The 21292-nt window shown below is 46.4% G+C and overlaps 1 protein-coding gene across 1 annotated transcript in view; it reads left to right on the top strand.

Annotated features, from left to right (window-relative positions):
* The window catches only part of LOC115461130 (alcohol dehydrogenase 1A-like), a 79067-nt gene that overhangs the window by 45311 nt on the left and 12464 nt on the right, over nucleotides 1–21292 (top strand). The window contains exon 6 of the mRNA XM_030190726.1: nucleotides 4276–4539. Within this exon, the coding sequence (XP_030046586.1) occupies nucleotides 4276–4539 (264 nt within the window). The remainder of the gene's footprint in view (nucleotides 1–4275; nucleotides 4540–21292) is intronic.

Genomic DNA, 21292 nt, shown 5'->3' with positions numbered 1-21292 from the left:
TGCCCCGAAGAGAAGACCCTACTAGACCACCAGGGCTAGATAGTAAGTGAGGGAGGGAGTATGTGAGGGGGGGGGAACCATGTGACGGGGGGCGGGGAATAGAGGGGCGGAACGAGGACCCGAAGGGGGCGTGGCGGGGGCGGGGTATGAGGCGTGGCGGGGGCGGGGTAGGGGGCGTGATATGTGTCCTCTTTTTCAGAGGACACAAAATGGTAACCCTAGCTGAAGGAGAGAGCAAGTGAGAGCAGAGAATTGCTAGATATGGATGGATGGAGAAGAGAGGAGAGTTGTTGCTGGACATGGATGGGGGAGGGGAGGACAGGGGAGAGAGGAGAGTTGCTGCTGGACATGGATGGGAGGGGGGAGGACAGGTGAGAGGAGAGTTGCTGCTGGACATGGATGGATGGAGGAGAGGGCATGGGGAGAGAGGAGAGTTGCTGGCCATGGATGGATGGAGGGGGGCAGGGGAGAGAGGAGAATGCTAGATATGGATGGTTGGAGGAGGAGAGTCGCTGCTGGACATGGCTGGGGGAGGGGAGGGCGGGAGAGAGGAGAGTTGCTGCTGGACATGGATGGACGAATGGAGGAGAGGGCAGGGGACAGAGGAAAGTTGCTGGACATGGATGGATGGAGGGGAGGGCAGAAATGCTGGACATGGATGGAGGGGAAAGAAGACAGGAAAGAGATACACAAAACTATGAGCTGCTGTATCCAAATTGTCATTCTTTTTTGTTGGTAGCATTTTTTTATTTAACTCACTTATGTTTTTAACCATGTTGGGTTTGTGCAGCATACAGATGTACAAAGAGGAAGTATAATAATGGAATGACTTTTCATAAGTAGAATGGTAATTTGTTATAAATTGTAATCAGTGTGTTATTTGGAGGGTCTTGTTATAGGGACACCCTATAGCACTGATATATTTGTGCAGATAAAAAGATGGAGACCTGTGTGGCTGGGGGAGGGGGCAAGACCAATGTGGCCGGGCAGGGGGGCAGAGGTTGGGGAGTGCCATGAAAAATTGCTCAGACACGAAGGGTACCCTGAACTGAAAAAGTTTGGGAACCACTGGACTAGGATATAAACATTTCCTGCCTGTGCTGCAAACCGGGAGCGGAAGTACTGCAGATAGACTTTGTAGAAAGGAGGGAGACAGCTTTATTGGCATGACAATTTTACATGTGTTGCCAAAAGTAAAATGTTAAGCAGTTAAGATGAAAAAGACAAAAACAGTAGGAAAAAAATGCTGCTGTGAAGGACAAAAAGAGGTAGAAAGGATCTGTAAGGGGAAGAGAGGCTGGGTGATGGGGACAGGGGCTGGGAATGGAACTGTTTGAGATGAATAGAAACAGCCTCTGAGAAACTTAGAAAAAGAACATAAGCTGTAAATGGGGGAAGGGAGCTGGCAGAGTGCAGGAAGAGCAAGCAGAAGGGGAGCACAAGCTGCAGAGGAAAGAGAAGCTGGAAAATATGGAGAGTACATAGGTGGGATTGAGAAAAGGGGCTGGAAATCTGTGTATTGGGGGGTATATGGTGGAAAGAAAAAATATAAAGGTGAGAACGGGTGAGAGAAGCTGCAGGGAGGTAGACTATGACCAGACAAACACACATGGAGAAAGGAAATTATGAAGAAATGAGAGTAAGACATTTAGGGGGAGATTATATGACTCCTAAAATATCGGCTCTGAAATCAGTGCCAACTAAGTGTATTCTATAATTGGCGTCTAGATTTAGGCGCCGATTATAAAATACATTTAGTTGATATTTCAGTGTCTAAATCTACGTGCATCCATTTACAGCAATGAAAACGTGGTGTAAATCCCGGTGCATAAATTTAGACACACTGGGCCATATTCTATAACTAGGCACGTAAATTTTGGAATGCCCATGAAACGCCCATGACTACGCCTCTTTTAGCCTGTGCGTGTTAGAAGTTTGGCGCACATCATAAGTACATAAGTAATGCCACACTGGGAAAAGACCAAGGGTCCATCGAGCCCAGCATCCTGTCCACGACAGCGGCCAATCCAGGCCAAGGGCACCTGGCAAGCTTCCCAAACGTACAAACATTCTATACATGTTATTCCTGGAATTGTGGATTTTTTCCAAGTCCATTTAGTAGGGGTTTATGGACTTGTCCTTTAGGAAACCGTCTAATCCCTTTTTAAACTCTGCTAAGCTAACCGCCTTCACCATGTTCTCCGGCAACGAATTCCAGAGTTTAATTATGCTTTGGGTGAAGAAACATTTTCTCCGATTTGTTTTAAATTTACTACACTGTAGTTTCATCGCATGCCCCCTAGTCCTAGTATTTTTGGAAAGCGTGAATTATAGAATACACTTAGAGAGTTGTGTGCCTAAATTCTAATCAGTGCCAATTAGTGCTCATTCTTGCTTTTTAAGTGCTATTATCAGTGCTCATTAGTTTGTTAAGCTTGTTAAGTTACACGCATGGTTATAGAACACGTGCCAATTTTGGCGCGGATCTCTAGGCACGCTGTATAGAATCCAGGAGTTTAGTATGAGAAATTTAGTTGAAATGTTTTTAATTTGTTCTCTGTGGGTTCAGTGGAATTCTTTTCTGTGGAGAGATGATTTGCATGCTCCTCCTGATCCAGATATCTTTCAAAACCAAATTCATCTTCCAGTTTATGCTAAGTAGATACTGCTCTAGCGTATGGCTTGATCAATAATTGCCACTTTTACGGCACTTCTCTTCAAAATGGAATCAACATTAGATGCTCTGGCAGCAGTAACTACATCAAGGAAAAGGGAAATAGTGCAGCCAGCAAAGCTGTTCCGGAAAAACCACAGAAGGATGACTGGATGAAATACGACACTTTATTCCTTAAAGGACCTGACATGGCACCATGTTTCGGCTAAAGTGCCTGCCTCAAGGGTCTGTTGGAAAGGTCACAATAAAATTCAACCTATGGAGGTAAAAAAGCACGCTGTCTTTAAAAAGACACAGTACGCTTTGTGGGGGGAAAAAACGGAAAACCAGCAGCAATGTGCAAACACAGCACGGTGTCTTTTTAAAGACAACGTGCTTTATTACCTCCATAGGTTGAATTCCAACAGACCCCTGAGGCAGGCACATTAGCCAAAACACAGTGCCGTGTCGGATCCTTTAAGGAATAAAGTGTTGTATTTCATCTTCTGTGGTTTTTCTGGAAGAGCTTTGCTGGCTACACTACTTCCCTTTTCCTTGGTAGCAATAACAACATTCCACACCTTGTCAATCAGAGCAGCAGCATGTCCTTCATGCAGACTGTCTCTTATTGCCAGCTGCAGAGTGTATACAACATAGCATATGTGATGTCTGTGAGGTTTTCTGGTCCTTTGCCTGGCTGTAAGTACTGGGCATGGGTTCCTTGCTTTTGCTGTCATCTTTCTCTGTCACAGCTTTGAATAAGTCTGGATGAAAGCACTGTAAATGTCTTTTGAGATCGGAAGCTCTTGTAGGAGCATTTTTATCACTGTCTGAACATGTGCTGATCTTGGCATCAGAGAATCTGGGTCCTGTGTTATATACTGATGCACAAAATATTTTCCATCTTGAGTTATGATGAAATGTTCAAATACAGCTGACTTCATTGGAAGCTTCTTTGACATTATGAATTTATATTTTTAAAAAATTGTGAAACAAAATTCCAAATATGTCCCCTTCCTTTCAGTTACAAGCTGAAGAAGCTAATGACTGACTTAGGTAGGTGATGCTCTTAAATACCAGCCACCAACCAGTCAGAATGTGTCACATGGGGTTGGTGAACTCCTATTGGCTAATGACCCCGAAAAAAGTGGATTGATATTAGATTTTAACAGGACAAAAAATGTGTAAGTATAAAATGATAAATTTTGAAGATTGTGTTGGAGTCGGTACATTTTTACTGACTCCAACTCCACCCAAAATTGTTTCTGACTCCATGATTCCGACTCCACAGCCCTGCTAGTAAGTCCAGGTGTACGCAAAACAGTGATGGTGAAGTATGCATTCATAACTCAAAGCTAAGACGTCAGTAAAAATCTAGCAGGCTGTCCGTGTAAAACACAGTCAGGAGCTGGTAATCCTGTGAAGCGTCACGGTCATTTTTTGAACAGCCCTTTAATCTAAACATTCACTTTATAGTTGTAACTATAAATTTGTATCCATGTGTAGTGATAGAGGCATACAGTAGCACAGTTTTAATCAAGCCCTCTAACTGGTGCAGAAAATGCCACACATCTATTGCAGATTCTGATGCCGTTTCTTTTTTTTAATTCCTAACCTCACAGGTACAACCTGATTCTACTTGTGCCGTGTTTGGTTTGGGAGGAGTCGGTCTGTCGGCCGTCATAGGCTGTAAAGCAGCTGGGGCTAGTCGAATCATTGCTGTGGACATCAACCAGGGCAAGTTTGAGAAGGCAAAACAGTTCGGGGCCACCGAATGCATTAACCCTCGGGACTATGACAAGCCTATTCAGGAGGTGTTGCTTGAAATGACTGGCGGTGAAGGCGTAGCCTATTCCTTTGAGTGCATTGGAAACGTTGATGTCATGGTATGTGATCGGCAGCTAGATCTGGCGTGCGAGTCATAATTAGTTTTTTTTTACCAGGTACTTAGGAAAGTATTTGACTAAGACTTTGCCTTCTTTGTAGGGTTAAGTTTCAAAGCCATTTACCTGAGTAAATTGATTTGGCTGAAAGTTGCCCTCTATTTTGTAAATGATACATGGATGGGAGCATGAATAGCAAGCTTTCTTATTATTAGCCAGATTGAAAAGAGAAGTGAGATGGAACGAATGGTGTGCAGTGCCTCTAGAAGTCTGTATAATAAGCATTCTTAGCATGAAAGCTATGGAATTCAGTATTCAAAAACATTACTCTAGCTAACTTTGGGCTTGGCTGGTACATACTGGAAATCGGGCACTAACCAAAAGCTGCACAAAATCTATCTGGTTATGTTCACTTAAATAGTTACTGAAAATAACTGACTGAAATGAGTTGTTTGACACCATGCTCAGAGCATCTTTGTTCATCCTGAAGTATATTTTCAGTGGCTTTTCTAAATTAAACTGTATTGTAACTGCAACTCCTGTCTCTAAGTTACTTCCATTGTTTTACTACAAGGTTTCCACCTGAAACTATTTGTGTACTCCATCTTTCTTTCCTTTTCACCTTCGGGAAACCTCTTCAAACAAGAAGGTCCCTGAAAGCTGACATAATGAGGAGTTCAGTTTTGTATTTCCTGGGTGGCAAAAATCTCTCCAACTGTAAGAAATAGTGTTAGGACATTAGGGTAATATATTTCAATGCTGTACCATACAATACATCGAAGTCACAAATGCATTCTTGCTTAAACCCTTATGAAGTGTCATGTGCATTTGGGAGAGTATAAATGTGTTTAAATTTGTGATGGAGAGTAAATTCAAGTGCAGGTAGCCCAAGTCTCTTGAATCTTCCCAAAGACTTCCATGTTGCTTGAATAATTTCCTAGTCAATGTAATAAAAATACACTGAAATTCATGCGCATTTTTACTCCACGTTTTGGCATGCAGTTGATAAAATCCTTGTTAAAATTGGGAGTAAAGTTAGCACCCAAAGAAATCAAGAAAGCTAAAATATAACAATGTGTTGGAAGATAAGGACATTTCCATACAAATCCCATGTTAATGACAGGATTGCCTGTTTTTTCCTGATGCAAGAAAGCATGTAAAATCCAGAGTACTTAAAGCTCATTTTATAATGCTGGATATTTAACTCCTGAATCAAGGTGGCGTAAAAGTTAACAGTGCTGTTAAATGTTTATATTTTTGATCCTGTTTCATGGTAGTCTTATTATTAGGTTTCAGTTTGCTGTTTCCAAGTTTCTTCTTTCATTGTATTTATGTTTATACTTGTACATTTTACTATTGTTATGCTGTTAACAGAATTGTAAGTTTGAAAGTGTACATACTGTACACCACCTTGGCTGACTGTCTTCATAAAGGCAGTTGATAAATCCCAATAAATAAACTCACGTTTCTGTTGGACATTTTAATCTGTTGCTGTGCCAGCATGGTAGGATCCAGCCATTTTGCCAGCATGATTTATGTGCTTCAGGTCTCTGTTGCTTGCATACCACCTGTGGCAGAAGATAAAAGAAAGGGATGACAGAGACAGGAGGTGGAGAGATGACTGGGTTGCTTTGGTGGAAGCCATGATGGGAGCAGCATATATTTTGAATGATGACAACACTGTGGGGGTTTCCAGAGACAGATGTGTTCTCGGTTCCCAGGCACATCATTCTCTGCAAAGAAATTCCAAACGATATTGAGTCTTATTGACTGATTGTGCTGCACTAGGCTTGGTGCAGCTACTTAGCTCCATACATTTTTTTTGCCACTGGATCGCTCTAAAATAGAGGACTGGTCTTCCTTTTCAAAGCATTACAACCATATAATGTGGACCATGAAGAGATATTTCAGACTATGTTCAGTATCTGTAGCAGTGTACACACTGATGGGAGATGAAGTGTGGCTGATGTGCCAATTCTTTGAGGACAACAGGCCAGTTGCATTCTCACAATTGGTAACATCATCCGATGGAGCCCGGCACGGATGCTGATTAGTAAGAAGATTGTAGAAGTTTTTAGCAGTGTCCCTATCATGCATATGCTGGTGCCTTTCCACCCGACATACAAGTGTGGGTCCCTCAGTCTTCTTTTTCCGTGGAGCAGGGGGGATGTGTCTCCGCGGTCTCTCCTCTGCCCTTTTTTCTCTGCTTTTTAAGTGCCTTCCTATGTGGGTATTTTTCCCTCATTCCATCATTTTTGTCTTTAAATTTCACGTTTATTTTCCCTATTAGTGTTTTCAGCCCTTCAGGTTTTCTTTCTTTTTCTTGGCTTGATGTCCAAGGAGACCCCCGTGGCTTCAATCAGTGTGCCCAATGTAATTGGGTGATTTAGATAATGGACCTGCACTCCCAGTGCATCAGGTGTATGACCGTAACACTTTTTCTCTCTGTTTAAAAATGCAGCTAAGGACACGGGGTGTGTCAGAGCCAACAGGAGAGACTTTTTGACTCCTCAAAGGCCAAGCCATTGACATCTGCACTGGAACCATCTGTCTGCTAAGACTTCAACAACCACTGGGAATGCACAGGCATCAAGGAGATTTCCACCTCTCTCGACATTGGGTGCTGAAATTAGGCTCTGGGACTGGTCAGCATCAGACCCAACACCGACGGCATGAACAGGTTCGATGTCATCTTCGTCAGCATGGAAGGACCATAATGCTGAGCGTCAGGGAAAACCCAAGAAGCATAAGCATCAGTCCTCTTCGATGCAGGGTGCCGGGAGATTCAGGAAATCGGCATTGCTGGTACCCAAGAAGCGCAGACATCGAGAGGAGCGCTCCCCCTCTTTGATAGAGGTGCCATTGTGCAAGTCTCCGAGCAGCCAGGTTCCGGTTTGGCACTGATACCTTTTCAGTCTGCCTCTATCCCAGCCGCCTTGCTTTTAACGATGCCTTCCTTCGATGAGCAGTACTAAGCCATACTGAAGGAGGAGCTGGTGCAGATACTGCTGTTGCAATCTGCTCAGGCATCGAGGACACTTGCACTAACTGCTGATTAGTCCCACATTCTTCCTGAAGATCCATCTATGCCTTTGGAGAGATCCTTGACATCAGTGCCTTGAAGGGTATCGATGTTGACACTGACCCATGCAGCACTGCTCTCGGTGTCAGGGGAGGAAGCTTTCATGGAGTCTGAGATTAGGACTGCACCCTGGCACTCTTTGGAGCACGGATTTGGCTCTACTGAGCCATGGCAGGTGCAGACTCGCTCAGTCGATCTGAGTGTGAAGAGGAGTCTGATTGGAACCGCTCATGGGACTCAGAAGAAGGCCCTTGTTAGTTCTGTGAGGATGAGACTTATGGAATCCTGATCCCTCCCCACCACAAGAGAGACATAAATCTCCACCTTAGGGTTTCTTTCACCAGTTTTGTCAAGGAGATAGCTTCGGCCATCCCATTTAAGTTGGAGGCAGAGGAGGAGCCCAGGGCAGAGACTTAACATATGTGATGTTCTAGACTATGATTTGCCTCCTAAGGAATCACAGTACTATTGCATCCTATCCTTAAAGATGCACTGACGAAGAACTGGGAATCTCTCCTCCCAGTGCAGGACACTCTTTGGTTGTTAAATCCACTCTCAAATGAGCTAGAAGTTCCAGGACTCATGCCTCTGCTCCCCCAGGTATAGGGGATCGGACACTAGACTCATTTGGGAGGAAGACTTTTCAGGCCTCGATGCTCATTGCCCACATCTAGTCCTACCAGTTCTATATGAGCCTTTACTTAAAACCTTTGGTAAACAATAAACTAAGTCTTGTGGATTCTCTCCCTCAGGAGCAGGCCTCAGAGCTTTACCAGTTGGCTGTAAAGCAGCTGGAGTGTAGGAAATATCTGACCAGGTGTGCTTAAGATTCATTTGCTATTGCGTCCAGGCTGTCATGGGTGTAAGGATGCACAGACTCTCATGGCTGTATGTCTCTGATCTGGAACCAGCAGTTCAGGAGAGGTTGGCGGACGTACCTTGCCGAGGAGACCGGGACAAGGTGGAGGAGGTTGCTGACCTCATTGAGAAACATACTGATACCATCTCAGTAGCCTCTTCTGGGAGGTTTACGAGCGGACCTAGACAGTGACCCTACTACACTCAAATACATAGGTTTCCACCTCATTCTCGCTCAGAACCCCCAGGCTTAGCATTCTCTGCCTCGTCTGCCTGACCACAGAAGCTGTGGCAGGCTCCCCAGTCAAAGTAGGGGATGAGCTTTTGACTAGCCCCAGGAAAGCATAGCCTCAGTACAAGAGGGGGAGGCTATGTTTTTTTTCCATAAAAGGTGGTCTCTTGTAATCTCCATCTAGTAGCTCTCAGCACAAGCAGGTACTTGTAGAGGAAATCTCCGCCTTTCTACAGACCAGTGCAATCAAGCCCGTGTTACCTTCTTACTTTGACCCATAAAGCTATTCACACGGGACTTCCGGATTATCTGGCAAAGTTGACCATTTCTGCTCGTTGCCTACACTCTATGAACGATCATAAGCTCGTCTTGCCAAGTCTAAGAAAAGCTTATTGGGAAGTGACACGGAAAAGTGCTTTTTATTTTATGGCTTCTTTTCTTTGGAACACCTCCCTCTGGACATTAGCTCTGAACCTTTCTTTAAAAACCTTTAAGACTTGCCTGTTTTCTCAGTAAGTCACTGGAGGTAGCAGGTATCTGGTACAGTTTGATATATATATAGTTTGTATGATTGGTTTCTGGTTTGATTGTACTCTTTTCTTAAATGTTTTTGGCGTTCCTTTCCTATTATACATTTTTTTTATTGTAAATTGCTTTGACTTATGTGCTAAAAAAAAAGCAATTCATCAAATTTTAATAAACATAAACCAGGGGAAGAGATTCTACTCCAGATACTTTCTTGTGCCCAAGAAAACGGGAGGATTTTATCCCATCCTAGATTTAAGGACCCTGAACAAATTTCCTTTTCAAAGAAAAGTTGAAGAGGATTTCCCTGGGCACTCTTCTCCCCATGATTCGGGAACAAGATTGTCTGTGCTTTCTGGACTTTAAGGATACCTATACTCACATTTCGATACTTCCCAATGACGGAAAAGATTACCAAAATAAACTCAAAGAGGCAAAGAGAGGAATACAGCTAGCAAAAGCGCAGATGGAAGAAAAAAAAAGGCTAAAGATGTAAAGAGAGGTGACGACCTTTTTCAGATATATTGGGTAAAGGAGAAAAGCTAGGAATGGAACTGGAAGGCTGAAAGATGCTGAGAACAGGTATGTGGAGTGATGAGGATAAAGCGAACGTGCTAAACAAATACTTCTCTTCGGTGTTCACGGTAGAAACTTCTGGAGGAGAATTGCAGTTGGCTGCCGAGGGTATATCTGGAAATGGAGTAAATATATTGCACCGTTCATGGAAGAAAGCATTTATAAACAACCCTGGCTAAGGATATGACCAGTACCTAAATGTGGCCTTAGATCCGTACAAGGCTATCCACCAATGAAAGGAACAGTGCCAAAGTGGAAACATATTATATATAAAAATAATAATACAGCAAAGGAATATACAAAAATAAGATACTGATTATTACACCAATAGATATATGAATATATATGTAAATATGTAATTACACAACTATAATATATCCTGAGAAGAGATTACCAACTTAGCAGCAAAGTTAGGCTAATGACCACAGGTCCTGAGACAACCAGTCAAAAACCAAAGCTAACCCTGAGCATGAGGAAATTCCTATTTCTCTCATCCTTGTGGTCTGTAGCTTCAGAGTCCAGATGGGGTGATGAATCGGCTCCTCCTATTCAGGCTGTAACAGAATTCCCTCCTGTGAGCCACTTCTAGGTCAAGTTTTAGTCCAAGGTTTTGTTCAGAAATACTACTGGTTACTCAGTTCATAGAAAGCCACAGAGCTGCTTCTGAACTTGACCTTGTGCTGCAATTAGCACAGTGAATTCCAGTTTGCAGGTGTTCCGGCAATTAAGTCTCTCTCCTCCCAGAAAGAGATGCCCTCCAGGTCCAGGTGACAATCATGGACCAATCATGAAACGTCTGTCCATCTGTCCAATATGACAGTGAGGGGCCTTGTGGGCTTCCAGCAAGAACATCTTATCAGTAGTAGGCTGGCAGTACCAAACTCCCCTCAACAGATGGTATCAGAGACTCTCTCTCTGAAGGTTGCTCCTCTGCACTTTCCCAGGAGATAAACTGGAAGGCTAATGCAAAGTAAACATCATGTCCTTGACTGAAGTCACTAGCACAGCTGTGCTAAGAGGTAGTTTTCTTTGGAGAAAAGCTATTCCATTTTATATCAGGCCACAGGCAGCAGAATCCATATTGGTTCAGAAAAGATGGTTCAGGCCTAACCAAGCCTCAGGCTTAGCAAAGGTGAGAAACAGGGAAAATACTCCTACAGTTGACTGTTATAGGGGTCATTTATAACAGGCTGCCTAAAATATGTGGCAGGTATGCCAGTAAGTGACACACATGTGACCTTCCTAAAATCACCCCCACAGGAAGTACATGCACACATTTTACACTTGTTCTGAGGCACGCACAAAATTCTCAGTTTATTTTATATACGTATGTATTTTACAAAAATATTTAAGTCAAAACCTTGCCCCTGGGAATGCCATTGCATATATCCTGGGCAGTTTTATAAACAGCATCTGTGTATAAAGCACTATTTTAGGTGCACAAACATCTTACAGAATTACCTCCTGTAAGGCAACGTATAACAATAGATGTCGTCTTACAGGTTTACTAAAATCAATATGGTCAACACTTAAAATTAGCATTTCTTGCCTTAAATCTCTCATGGTCAAAAAATTCTTAACATCATATCTTATATCTTTAAAAGATTGCATGTACAAACTAGCCTAAAACCACACTAATGTTAACATTATTTCCCAAGGAATAGTCTAGTGGTTAGTGCATATTGTCATACACAGGCCAAAGGTCCATCAAGCCCAGCATACTGTTTCCAACAGTGGCCAATCCAGGTCACAAATACCTGGCAAGATCCCCAAAAATGTACAAAACATTTTATGCTGCTTAACCCAGAAATATTTTCCCCAAGTCCAATTTAATAATGGTCTATGGACTTTTCCTTTAGGAAGCCATCCAAACCTTTTTTAACCTCTGCTAAGCTAACCACCTTTACCACATTTTCTGGCAACGAATTCCAGAGTTGAATTACACGTTGAGTAAAGAAACATTTTCTTCGATTCGTTATAAATTACTACTTTGTAGCTTCATCGCATGCCCCCTAGTCCTAGTATTTTTGGAAAGCGTAAACAGATGCTTCACGTCTACCTGTTCCACTCCACTCATTATTTTATAGACCTCTATCATATCCCCCCTCAGCCGTCTTTTCTCCAAACTGAAGAGCCCCAGCTGCTTTAGCCTTCCTCATAGGGAAGTCGTTGCATCTCCTTTATCATTTTCGTTGCACTTCTCTGCACCATTTTCTAATTCCACTATATCCTTATTGAGATGCGGCGACCAGAATTGAACACAATATTGGAGGTGCGGTCGCACCATGGAGCGATACAAAGGCATTATAACATCCTCATTTTTGTTTTCCATTCCTTTCCTAATAATACCTAACATTCTATTTGCTTTCTTAGCCGCCGCAGCACACTGAGCAGAAGGTTTCAACGTATCATCAACGACGACACTTAGATCCCTTTCTTGGTCCATGACTCCTAACGTGGAACCTTGCATGACATAGCTATAATTCGGGTTCCTCTTTCCCACATGTATCACTTTGCACTAGCTCACATTAAACATCATCTGCCATTTAGACGCCCAGTCTCATAAGGTCCTCTTGTAATTTTTCACAATCCTCCCGCGATTTAACTACTTTGAATAACTTTGTATTGTCAGCAAATTTAATTACCTCACTAGTTACCCCCTATCTCTAGGTCATTTTTAAATATGTTAAAAAGCAGCGGTCCCAGCACAGACCCCTGAGGAACCCCACTAGCTACCCTTCTCCATTGAGAATACTGACCAGTTAACCCTACTTTCTGTTTTCTATCTTTTAACCAGTTTTTAATCCACAATAGGACACTACCTTCTATCCCATGACTCTCCAATTTCCTCTGGAGTCTTTCATGAGGTACTTTGTCAAATGCCTTCTGAAAATCCAGATACACAATATCAACTGGTCACCTTTATCCAAATGTTTGTTCACCCCTTCAAAGAAATGTAATAGATTGGTGAGAAAGATTTCCCTAATCCATGCTTTTGAATATGCTCTGTAATTTTGTTCTTTATAATAGTCTCTACCATTTTACCCAGCATCAACCTAAGACTCACCGGTCTATAATTTCCCTGATCTCCCCTGGAACCTTTATTAAAAATCAGCGTTACATTGGCCACCCTCCAATCTTCCGGTACCACGCTCGATTTTAAGGATAAATTACATAATACTAACAATAGTTCCGCAAGTTAATTTTTCAGTTCTATCAGTACTCTGGGATGAATACCATCAGGTTCAGGAGATTTGCTACTCTTCAGTTTGTCAAATTGCCCCATTACATCTTCTAGGTCTATAGAAATTTCATTCAGTTTCTCCCACTCGTCAGTTTCAAATACCATTTCTGGCAGCGGTATCTCTCCCAAATCTTCCTCAGTGAAGACCGAAGCAAAGAATTCATTTAAGCTCTCCGCTATGGCTTTGTCTTCCCTGATCGCCCCTTTTACCCCTCGGTCATCTAGCGGTCCAACTGATTCTTTTGCTGGCTTCCTGCTTTTAATATACCTAAAAAAATTTTATTATGTGTTTTTGCCTCCAACTTTTTCAAAGTCTCTCTCTGCCTTCCTTATTAGCGCTTTGCATTTGACTTGGCATTCCTTATGCTGTTTCTTATTATTTTCAGTTGGTTCCTTCTTCCATTTTCTGTTGTTTTGGTTTTTTTTTGTAAATGTGATCCCGCTAACACCTGGAAAATATACTACTTCAATAGCCTTCAGGCCATCAGGTGTCATATTTAGGTACATTAGGTATTTTCTGTTTCTGGAAATTATTTAACACAAAAGAGTCAAAGTGGGTCTTGAACCTGGGTCACTTGGTTCACAGCCCACTGCACTAACCACTAGGCTACTGCTTTGTTCAGAATGGCTGTAATACCTGCTGCTGAGAGCCTGGTTTTCCTTTCCAGTTTCACTTTCAGGGGAGAGGGAAGGGGGACAGCAACCACTGGGGGGATTAAGGAGAGGCCATGCCTTAATCCCTCCAGTGCTCATTTAGAGCAATGTTGTGTAACTTGGATGTGACCAAAACAGGTCTAGATAAAAATGTCCTTATTTTTAGACATGGACATTTCTTCCCATTTGAAAATCCCTATTGGACATCCTACTTTTGGGCCTTTCCTAGTCCTGCCCCAAACATGCCCACAACACACTCCCTTGCTATTTGGACAAACTGCACTGTGAAATGTCCAAATTCTGAATTTCCAAAATCAGGATTTGGACGTTTTTAATCAGATGGACCTTTTGTTTTTTAGCATTTTAAAAATGTTTATCTGCTTTGAAAATGAGCAGCATAGGAGCCTACGTTGCATCTGTTTATGAAGGCAACATATCTGCCTATGCTTTTTATACAATAACCCAATCCAATCCTGGGAATGCCTATCTGTATATCGCATAAAAGTTTGTGATATGTTATTCACATATACCCCTGGGCAATTTTTATAAACACATACTAGATTGCATAAAATGTTTCTCTGCCATCTCAAGTCCTTTATAAAATTGTGCTCTTCCATATCATCAAGCTGATCAATCCATAGACTGGTGGGTTGTGTCCATCTACCAGCAGGTGGAGATAGAGAGCAAACTTTTGCCTCCCTATATGTGGTCATGTGCTGCCGGAAACTCCCCAGTATGTTCTCTATCTCAGCAGGTGGTGGTTACACACAGCAGCAGCTCTGGCTAGGCCTCCAAGCCTAATTTTTAGGTTTTGTTGAGTGCCTGGGGTTGAGGGCTCTTTTGAGCAAGTGCAAACCTGGTGGTGCCAGGTCCCTCCTTTTCTCCCCCCTCCCGCTGGCTCCGTTAAAAAAAAAAAAAAAAAAAATTTTGAACGTCCTTAAAGGCGTTTATTTCGACGTTTATTTAAGCGTCTATTGCAGCTACTCACTGGGACACCAGGTCGTTACAACTCGGAGCGGACAGCAGGTAATTTTTACCTTTTTATAGCGGGCAGGGGGTTCCCCGATTCTTCTCCTCGTGGCATATGGCGTCGGAGGGCGAGGGCGCAAAGGGTCGCTCCCCGGGTCGATTGAGCGCTTCTAGAGGGGATGCGGGGGTCTTAAAGCCTGATTCGCCCTTGTTGGGTGACAGTTTCGTGACCGATGAATGTCCCGGTCCTTCCTCCGGAGTGGCGGTTTTTCCCGCCATAAACGCCCATCCCCCGCTCCTCGCCTCCGCCATCTTGGCCGGCCACGCGGCTCGGACGGCTTCTTCTTGGGCCGCCCTTGAGGTTGGAGACATTAATGCCATGAACGCCCTTAATTTGGGCGACGGCACAGAAGCGGCTAAAGTTAAGAGCCGTTCTTCCCGCGCGGCTCCCTCGCGGAGTTTCGCGCCGGACGCCATTTTGGATGCGCAGCATGTCTCTCCCCCGCTATTGCGAGCGCCGGTTGAGGGTGCGTCTAGGGCTGTTGCCCAGGCTGCGGAAGTGCACAGTCTGGGGGGTTTCTCCCCCGAGTTTGTTTTGCTGCTGCATCAGGCCTTCCTCAGGCACAACGCTGCCCCTGCTCCCTCGTCTGGTAAAGAGGTTGAGGTTCCCAGAGGTAAACGCCCTCGGGTTGATTCCCAGGCCTTGGAGGAATTTGTCTCCTCCGATGTAGATGAGGGCAGCGTGTCTGAGGTCTCCCAACGGTCCTTTGCGGATTCCTTGGAGGAGACGGATCCCCGCTCGGATGGAGCGGATGACCCCTCTGCAGCGCGGCTTTTTAGCCCAGAGGATTTGCCCAACCTGTTGTTACAGGCCATGGACACTTTGAAGATTTCCTCTCCGGAGGACGTCTCTCCCTCAGCCCCTGTTGGCTCTTCCATTATGCTGGGGACGAAGCGCCCGCCTAGAACCTTCCACGTGCATGATGTCATGCACACCTTAATTTCGGCTCAATGGGATGTCCCAGAAGCGAGCCTTAAAGTGGCTAGGGCTATGTCCCGCCTCTATCCTTTGGCTGTGAGTGAACGTGAGGCCTATCTGTGGCCTACCGTGGATTCTTTAATCACTGCGGTGGCTAAGAAAACGGCGTTGCCGGTGGAAGGTGGCACGGCCCTAAAGGACGCCCAAGACAGAAGATTGGAGGCGGCCTTAAGGTCGTCCTTTGAGGCGGCTGCTTTAAGTTTCCAGGCCTCAGTTTGCGGCTCCTATGTGGCCAGGGCGTGCCTGACTATGGTGCAGCGGGCTTCCCCCTCGGATCATTCCTTGAGGGCTGATTGGCCGGCCCTGGAATCGGGCTTAGCCTATTTGGCAGACTTGCTGTATGATGTCTTGAGGGCCTCAGCGAAAGGCATGGCTCAGACATTCTCTGCGCGGCGGTGGCTTTGGCTGAAACATTGGTCTGCTGACCACGCCTCCAAATCCCGCCTGGCTAGGTTGCCTTTTAAAGGCAAGCTGCTCTTTGGGGTCGAGCTGGACAAAATCGTGACCGATCTCGGCACGTCTAAGGGCAAGAAATTACCAGAGGTCAGGGCTCGGGCTAGTACTCGTCCCTGTACCTCCAGAGGACGGTTGCAGGAAGCCCGTCGGTACCGCCCGGGCAAGTCGGGTTCCTCTGCCCCCTCTTCCTTCAAGAGGAATTTCTCCCCCAAGCAGCATTCCTTTCGCAGAGACCGCCGTCCCGGAGGTGCTCCCTCCGGTCCTCCCCCAGGGTCTCGTACCCAATGACGGGGTCTTGGTCCACGCCCCAGTGCAGATTGGAGGACGGCTGTCCTCGTTTCTGGGCGAGTGGACCACAATAACTTCAGACGCGTGGGTGCTGGAAGTCATCAGAGACGGCTACAAACTAGAGTTCTGCCGACACTTAAAAGACGGGTTTGTACTCTCTCCCTGCAAGTCTCCGGTCAAAGCTGTGGCAGTGCAGCAGACCTTGGACAATCTGATCCGCCTGGGCGCGGTCGTTCCGGTGCCAGAAAGTCAGCTTGGCAAGGGACGTTACTCCATTTACTTTGTGGTACCAAAGAAAGGAGGTTCTGTCCGGCCTATCCTCGACCTCAAAGGGGTCAATCGGGCCTTGAAAGTGCGGCACTTTCGCATGGAGACTCTCCGCTCTGTTATAGCGGCAGTGAAGGCAGGAGAGTTCCTGGCATCCTTGGACATCAAGGAAGCGTACCTGCATATTCCCATCTGGCCTCCTCATCAACGCTTTCTGCGTTTTGCAGTCCTGGGACGACACTTCCAGTTCAGAGCCCTCCCTTTCGGGTTGGCTACTGCTCCGCGGACCTTTTCCAAAGTAATGGTGGTCATCGCGGCCTTCCTACGAAAGGAAGGGGTATCTGGACGACTGGTTGATCCGAGCCCCCTCTTATGCAGAGTGCGGCAAAGCTGTGGACCGGGTAGTTGCTCTTTTGAGCTCCCTGGGATGGATCATCAACTGGGAGAAGAGCCAGCTGCGCCCGACTCAGTCCCTGGAGTACCTGGGAGTTCGATTCGACACCCAAGTGGGCAGAGTGTTCCTGCCAGACAATCGGATTGTCAAACTTCAGGCTCAGGTGGACCAGTTCCTAGTAGCCTCTCCCCTTCGGGCTTGGGACTATGTGCAGCTGTTGGGCTCTATGACGGCCACGATGGAAGTTGTGCCCTGGGCCAGGGCTCATATGAGACCACTACAACACTCTTTGCTGCAGCGCTGGACTCCGATGTCGGAGGATTATGCTGTGCGCCTTCCCTTGGACCCAGCAGTGCGCAAGGCGCTGAGCTGGTGGATGCAGACAGACAAGTTGTCTGCGGGAATGCCTCTGGTGACCCCAGAGTGGATTGTCGTCACGACGGACGCCTCATTGTCGGGCTGGGGAGCCCACTGCTTGGGAAGGACAGCGCAGGGGCTCTGGTCTCCTGCAGAGGCAAAGTGGTCTATCAACCTCCTGGAACTCAGAGCCATTCGGTTGGCACTTTTGGAGTTCATCCCGGTACTGGTGTTGAAGCCTGTACGGGTCCTGTCGGACAGTGCCACGGCTGTGGCCTATGTCAACCGCCAGGGAGGTACCAAGAGCGCCCCTCTAGCCAAGGAGGCTATGAATCTTTGCCAGTGGGCGGAAGCGAACCTGGAGCAGCTTTCAGCGGCCCACATTGCCGGAGTCATGAATGTCAAGGCGGACTTTCTCAGTCGCCATACCTTGGAGCCCGGAGAGTGGCAGCTATCTGCTCAGGCGTTCTTGGACATCACGAAGCGCTGGGGCCAGCCGAGCCTAGATCTGATGGCGTCATCGGCCAATTGCCAAGTGCCGCGCTTTTTCAGCAGAGGACGGGACCCTCGATCCCTGGGAGTAGATGCTCTTCTCCAACAGTGGCCGACACAAGAGCTTCTCTATGTGTTCCCGCCCTGGCCCATGTTGGGCAGGGTGCTAGACCGGGTGGCAAAGCATCCCGGCAGGATAATCCTGGTGGGTCCGGATTGGCCCAGGCGTCCCTGGTATGCGGACTTGATCAGGCTCTCAGTCGACGATCCTCTGCGGCTGCCAGTGGAGCAGGGCCTGTTACATCAGGGTCCCGTGGTGATGGAGGATCCCTCCCCCTTTGGTCTTACGGCCTGGCTATTGAGCGGCAGCGTCTGAGGAAGAAGGGCTTCTCAGACAAGGTCATCGCCACTATGCTGAGAGCGAGGAAGCGCTCTACTTCTACTGCTTACGCCAGGGTTTGGCGTATCTTTGCAGCGTGGTGTGAAGCAGGCTCACTTTCTCCCTTCACTGCTCCAATTTCTTCAGTGTTGGCGTTCCTGCAAGAAGGTCTGGAGAAAGGCCTGTCGCTCAGTTCCCTTAAAGTCCAGGTAGCGGCTCTGGCTTGCTTCAGGGGCCGCCTGAAGGGTGCTTCCCTGGCTTCGCAGCCAGATGTGGTGCGCTTTCTCAAGGGAGTTAATCACCTGCGCCCTCCTCTGCACTCAGTGGTGCCTGCGTGGAATCTCAACCTGGTACTAAGAGCCTTGCAGAAGCCGCCTTTTGAACCCTTGTCGAGGGCATCTCTGAAAGACCTGACGTTGAAAGCAGTCTTTTTGGTGGCTATCACTTCAGCCAGAAGAGTTTCCGAGCTCCAGGCGCTCTCATGTCGAGAGCCTTTTCTGCAGTTCACTGAGGCAGGAGTGACTATTCGCACAGTGCCTTCCTTCCTGCCCAAGATCGTTTCTCGCTTCCATGTGAATCAGCAGCTCTGTCTCCCTTCCTTTCGTAGGGAGGACTACCCAGAGGAGTACTCTGCTCTTAAATATCTGGATGTGAGACGAGTCATCATCAGATACTTGGAAGTGACCAATGATTTCCGGAAATCGGATCATCTGTTTGTCCTGTTTGCAGGTCCTCGTAAGGGTCTGCAGGCTGCTAAGCCTACAGTGGCAAGATGGGTCAAGGAAGCCATTGCAGTGGCTTATGTGGCCGCGGGGAAGGTGCCGCCTATCCAGCTGAAGGCTCACTCCACGAGAGCTCAGGCGGCCTCGATGGCAGAGGCCGGATCCGTCTCCTTGGAAGAGATATGCAAGGCGGCAACTTGGGCTTCGGCTCATACATTCTCCAAGCATTACCGTTTGACTGTGGCTGCACGGGCGGAGGCCCGGTTTGGAGCTTCAGTGTTGAGGTCAGGGATTTCAATGTCCCGCCCTGGGTGAGTACTGCTTCGGTACATCCCACCAGTCTATGGATTGATCAGCTTGATGATATGGAAGGTAAAATTATGTATAATCATACCTGATAATTTTCTTTCCATTAATCATAGCTGATCAATCCATAGCCCCTCCCAGATATCTGTACTGTTTTTATTCTGGTTGCATTTCAGGTTCAAGTTTAGTCTTCAGTTACTTCAGAAAGACTTCGTGTTCAAGTTTTTTCACTTGGATTCTTCAAGAGTTAAGACGAGTTTGTGTTACAGTGAGCTGCTGCATTCCTCTCCCCTCCGTTTTACGGGGCTGGATTGAGACTTAAAATTCTGCCTGCACTCCCTCCCGCTTCGTGCGGCTGTAGGGCAGCTTTGTACCCCTCCCGCTTCGGCGGTGTTAGGGTCAGTCAGCTCCTCCCGCGGTTGCGGTTGCAGGATAAGCCAGATCCCCCCGCATCGGCGGGTGTGGTGTCCCTCCCCCGCTCCGCGGGGATGAGCTGGACGGATTCCCCTCCTCCACTTGTGTGGGGATGAGCTGGGTTAATTCCCCTCCCCCGTTTCGGCGGTGGTGAGCTGGGCAGAGTGTCCCTTCGTGGGTGTAATTCTCTAAGTGCTGAGTCCTGCGGATGGAGCTTTGATATCGACATACTGAGGAGTTTCCGGCAGCACATGACCACATATAGGGAGGCAAAAGTTTGCTCTCTATCTCCACCTGCTGGTAGATGGACACAACCCACCAGTCTATGGATTGATCAGCTATGATTAATGGAAAGAAAATTATCAGGTATGATTATACAGTGGGGGAAATAAGTATTTGATCCCTTGCTGATTTTGTAAGTTTGCCCACTGACAAAGACATGAGCAGCCCATAATTGAAGGGTAGGTTATTGGTAACAGTGAGAGATAGCACATCACAAATTAAATCCGGAAAATCACATTGTGGAAAGTATATGAATTTATTTGCATTCTGCAGAGGGAAATAAGTATTTAATCCCTCTGGCAAACAAGACCTAATACTTGGTGGCAAAACCCTTGTTGGCAAGCACAGCGGTCAGACGTCTTCTGTAGTTGATGATGAGGTTTGCACACATGTCAGGAGGAATTTTGGTCCACTCCTCTTTGCAGATCATCTCTAAATCATTAAGAGTTCTGGGCTGTCGCTTGGCAACTCGCAGCTTCAGCTCCCTCCATAAGTTTTCAATGGGATTAAGGTCTGGTGACTGGCTAGGCCACTCCATGACCCTAATGTGCTTCTTCCTGAGCCACTCCTTTGTTGCCTTGGCTGTATGTTTTGGGTCATTGTCGTGCTGGAAGACCCAGCCACGACCCATTTTTAAGGCCCTGGCGGAGGGAAGGAGGTTGTCACTCAGAATTGTACGGTACATGGCCCCATCCATTCTCCCATTGATGCGGTGAAGTAGTCCTGTGCCCTTAGCAGAGAAACACCCCCAAAACATAACATTTCCACCTCCATGCTTGACAGTGGGGACGGTGTTCTTTGGGTCATAGGCAGCATTTCTCTTCCTCCAAACACGGCGAGTTGAGTTCATGCCAAAGAGCTCAATTTTTGTCTCATCTGACCACAGCACCTTCTCCCAATCACTCTCGGCATCATCCAGGTGTTCACTGGCAAACTTCAGACGGGCCGTCACATGTGCCTTCCGGAGCAGGGGGACCTTGCGGGCACTGCAGGATTGCAATCCGTTATGTCGTAATGTGTTACCAATGGTTTTCGTGGTGACAGTGGTCCCAGCTGCCTTGAGATCATTGACAAGTTCCCCCCTTGTAGTTGTAGGCTGATTTCTAACCTTCCTCATGATCAAGGATACCCCGCGAGGTGAGATTTTGCGTGGAGCCCCAGATCTTTGTCGATTGACAGTCATTTTGTACTTCTTCCATTTTCTTACTATGGCACCAACA

Source organism: Microcaecilia unicolor, chromosome 2 (genome assembly GCF_901765095.1).
Source record: "Microcaecilia unicolor chromosome 2, aMicUni1.1, whole genome shotgun sequence".
Classification (NCBI taxonomy): Eukaryota; Metazoa; Chordata; class Amphibia; order Gymnophiona; family Siphonopidae; genus Microcaecilia; species Microcaecilia unicolor.
Note: the sequence above shows the minus strand (reverse complement) of the source record. Positions and strands in the feature narration are given on the sequence as shown.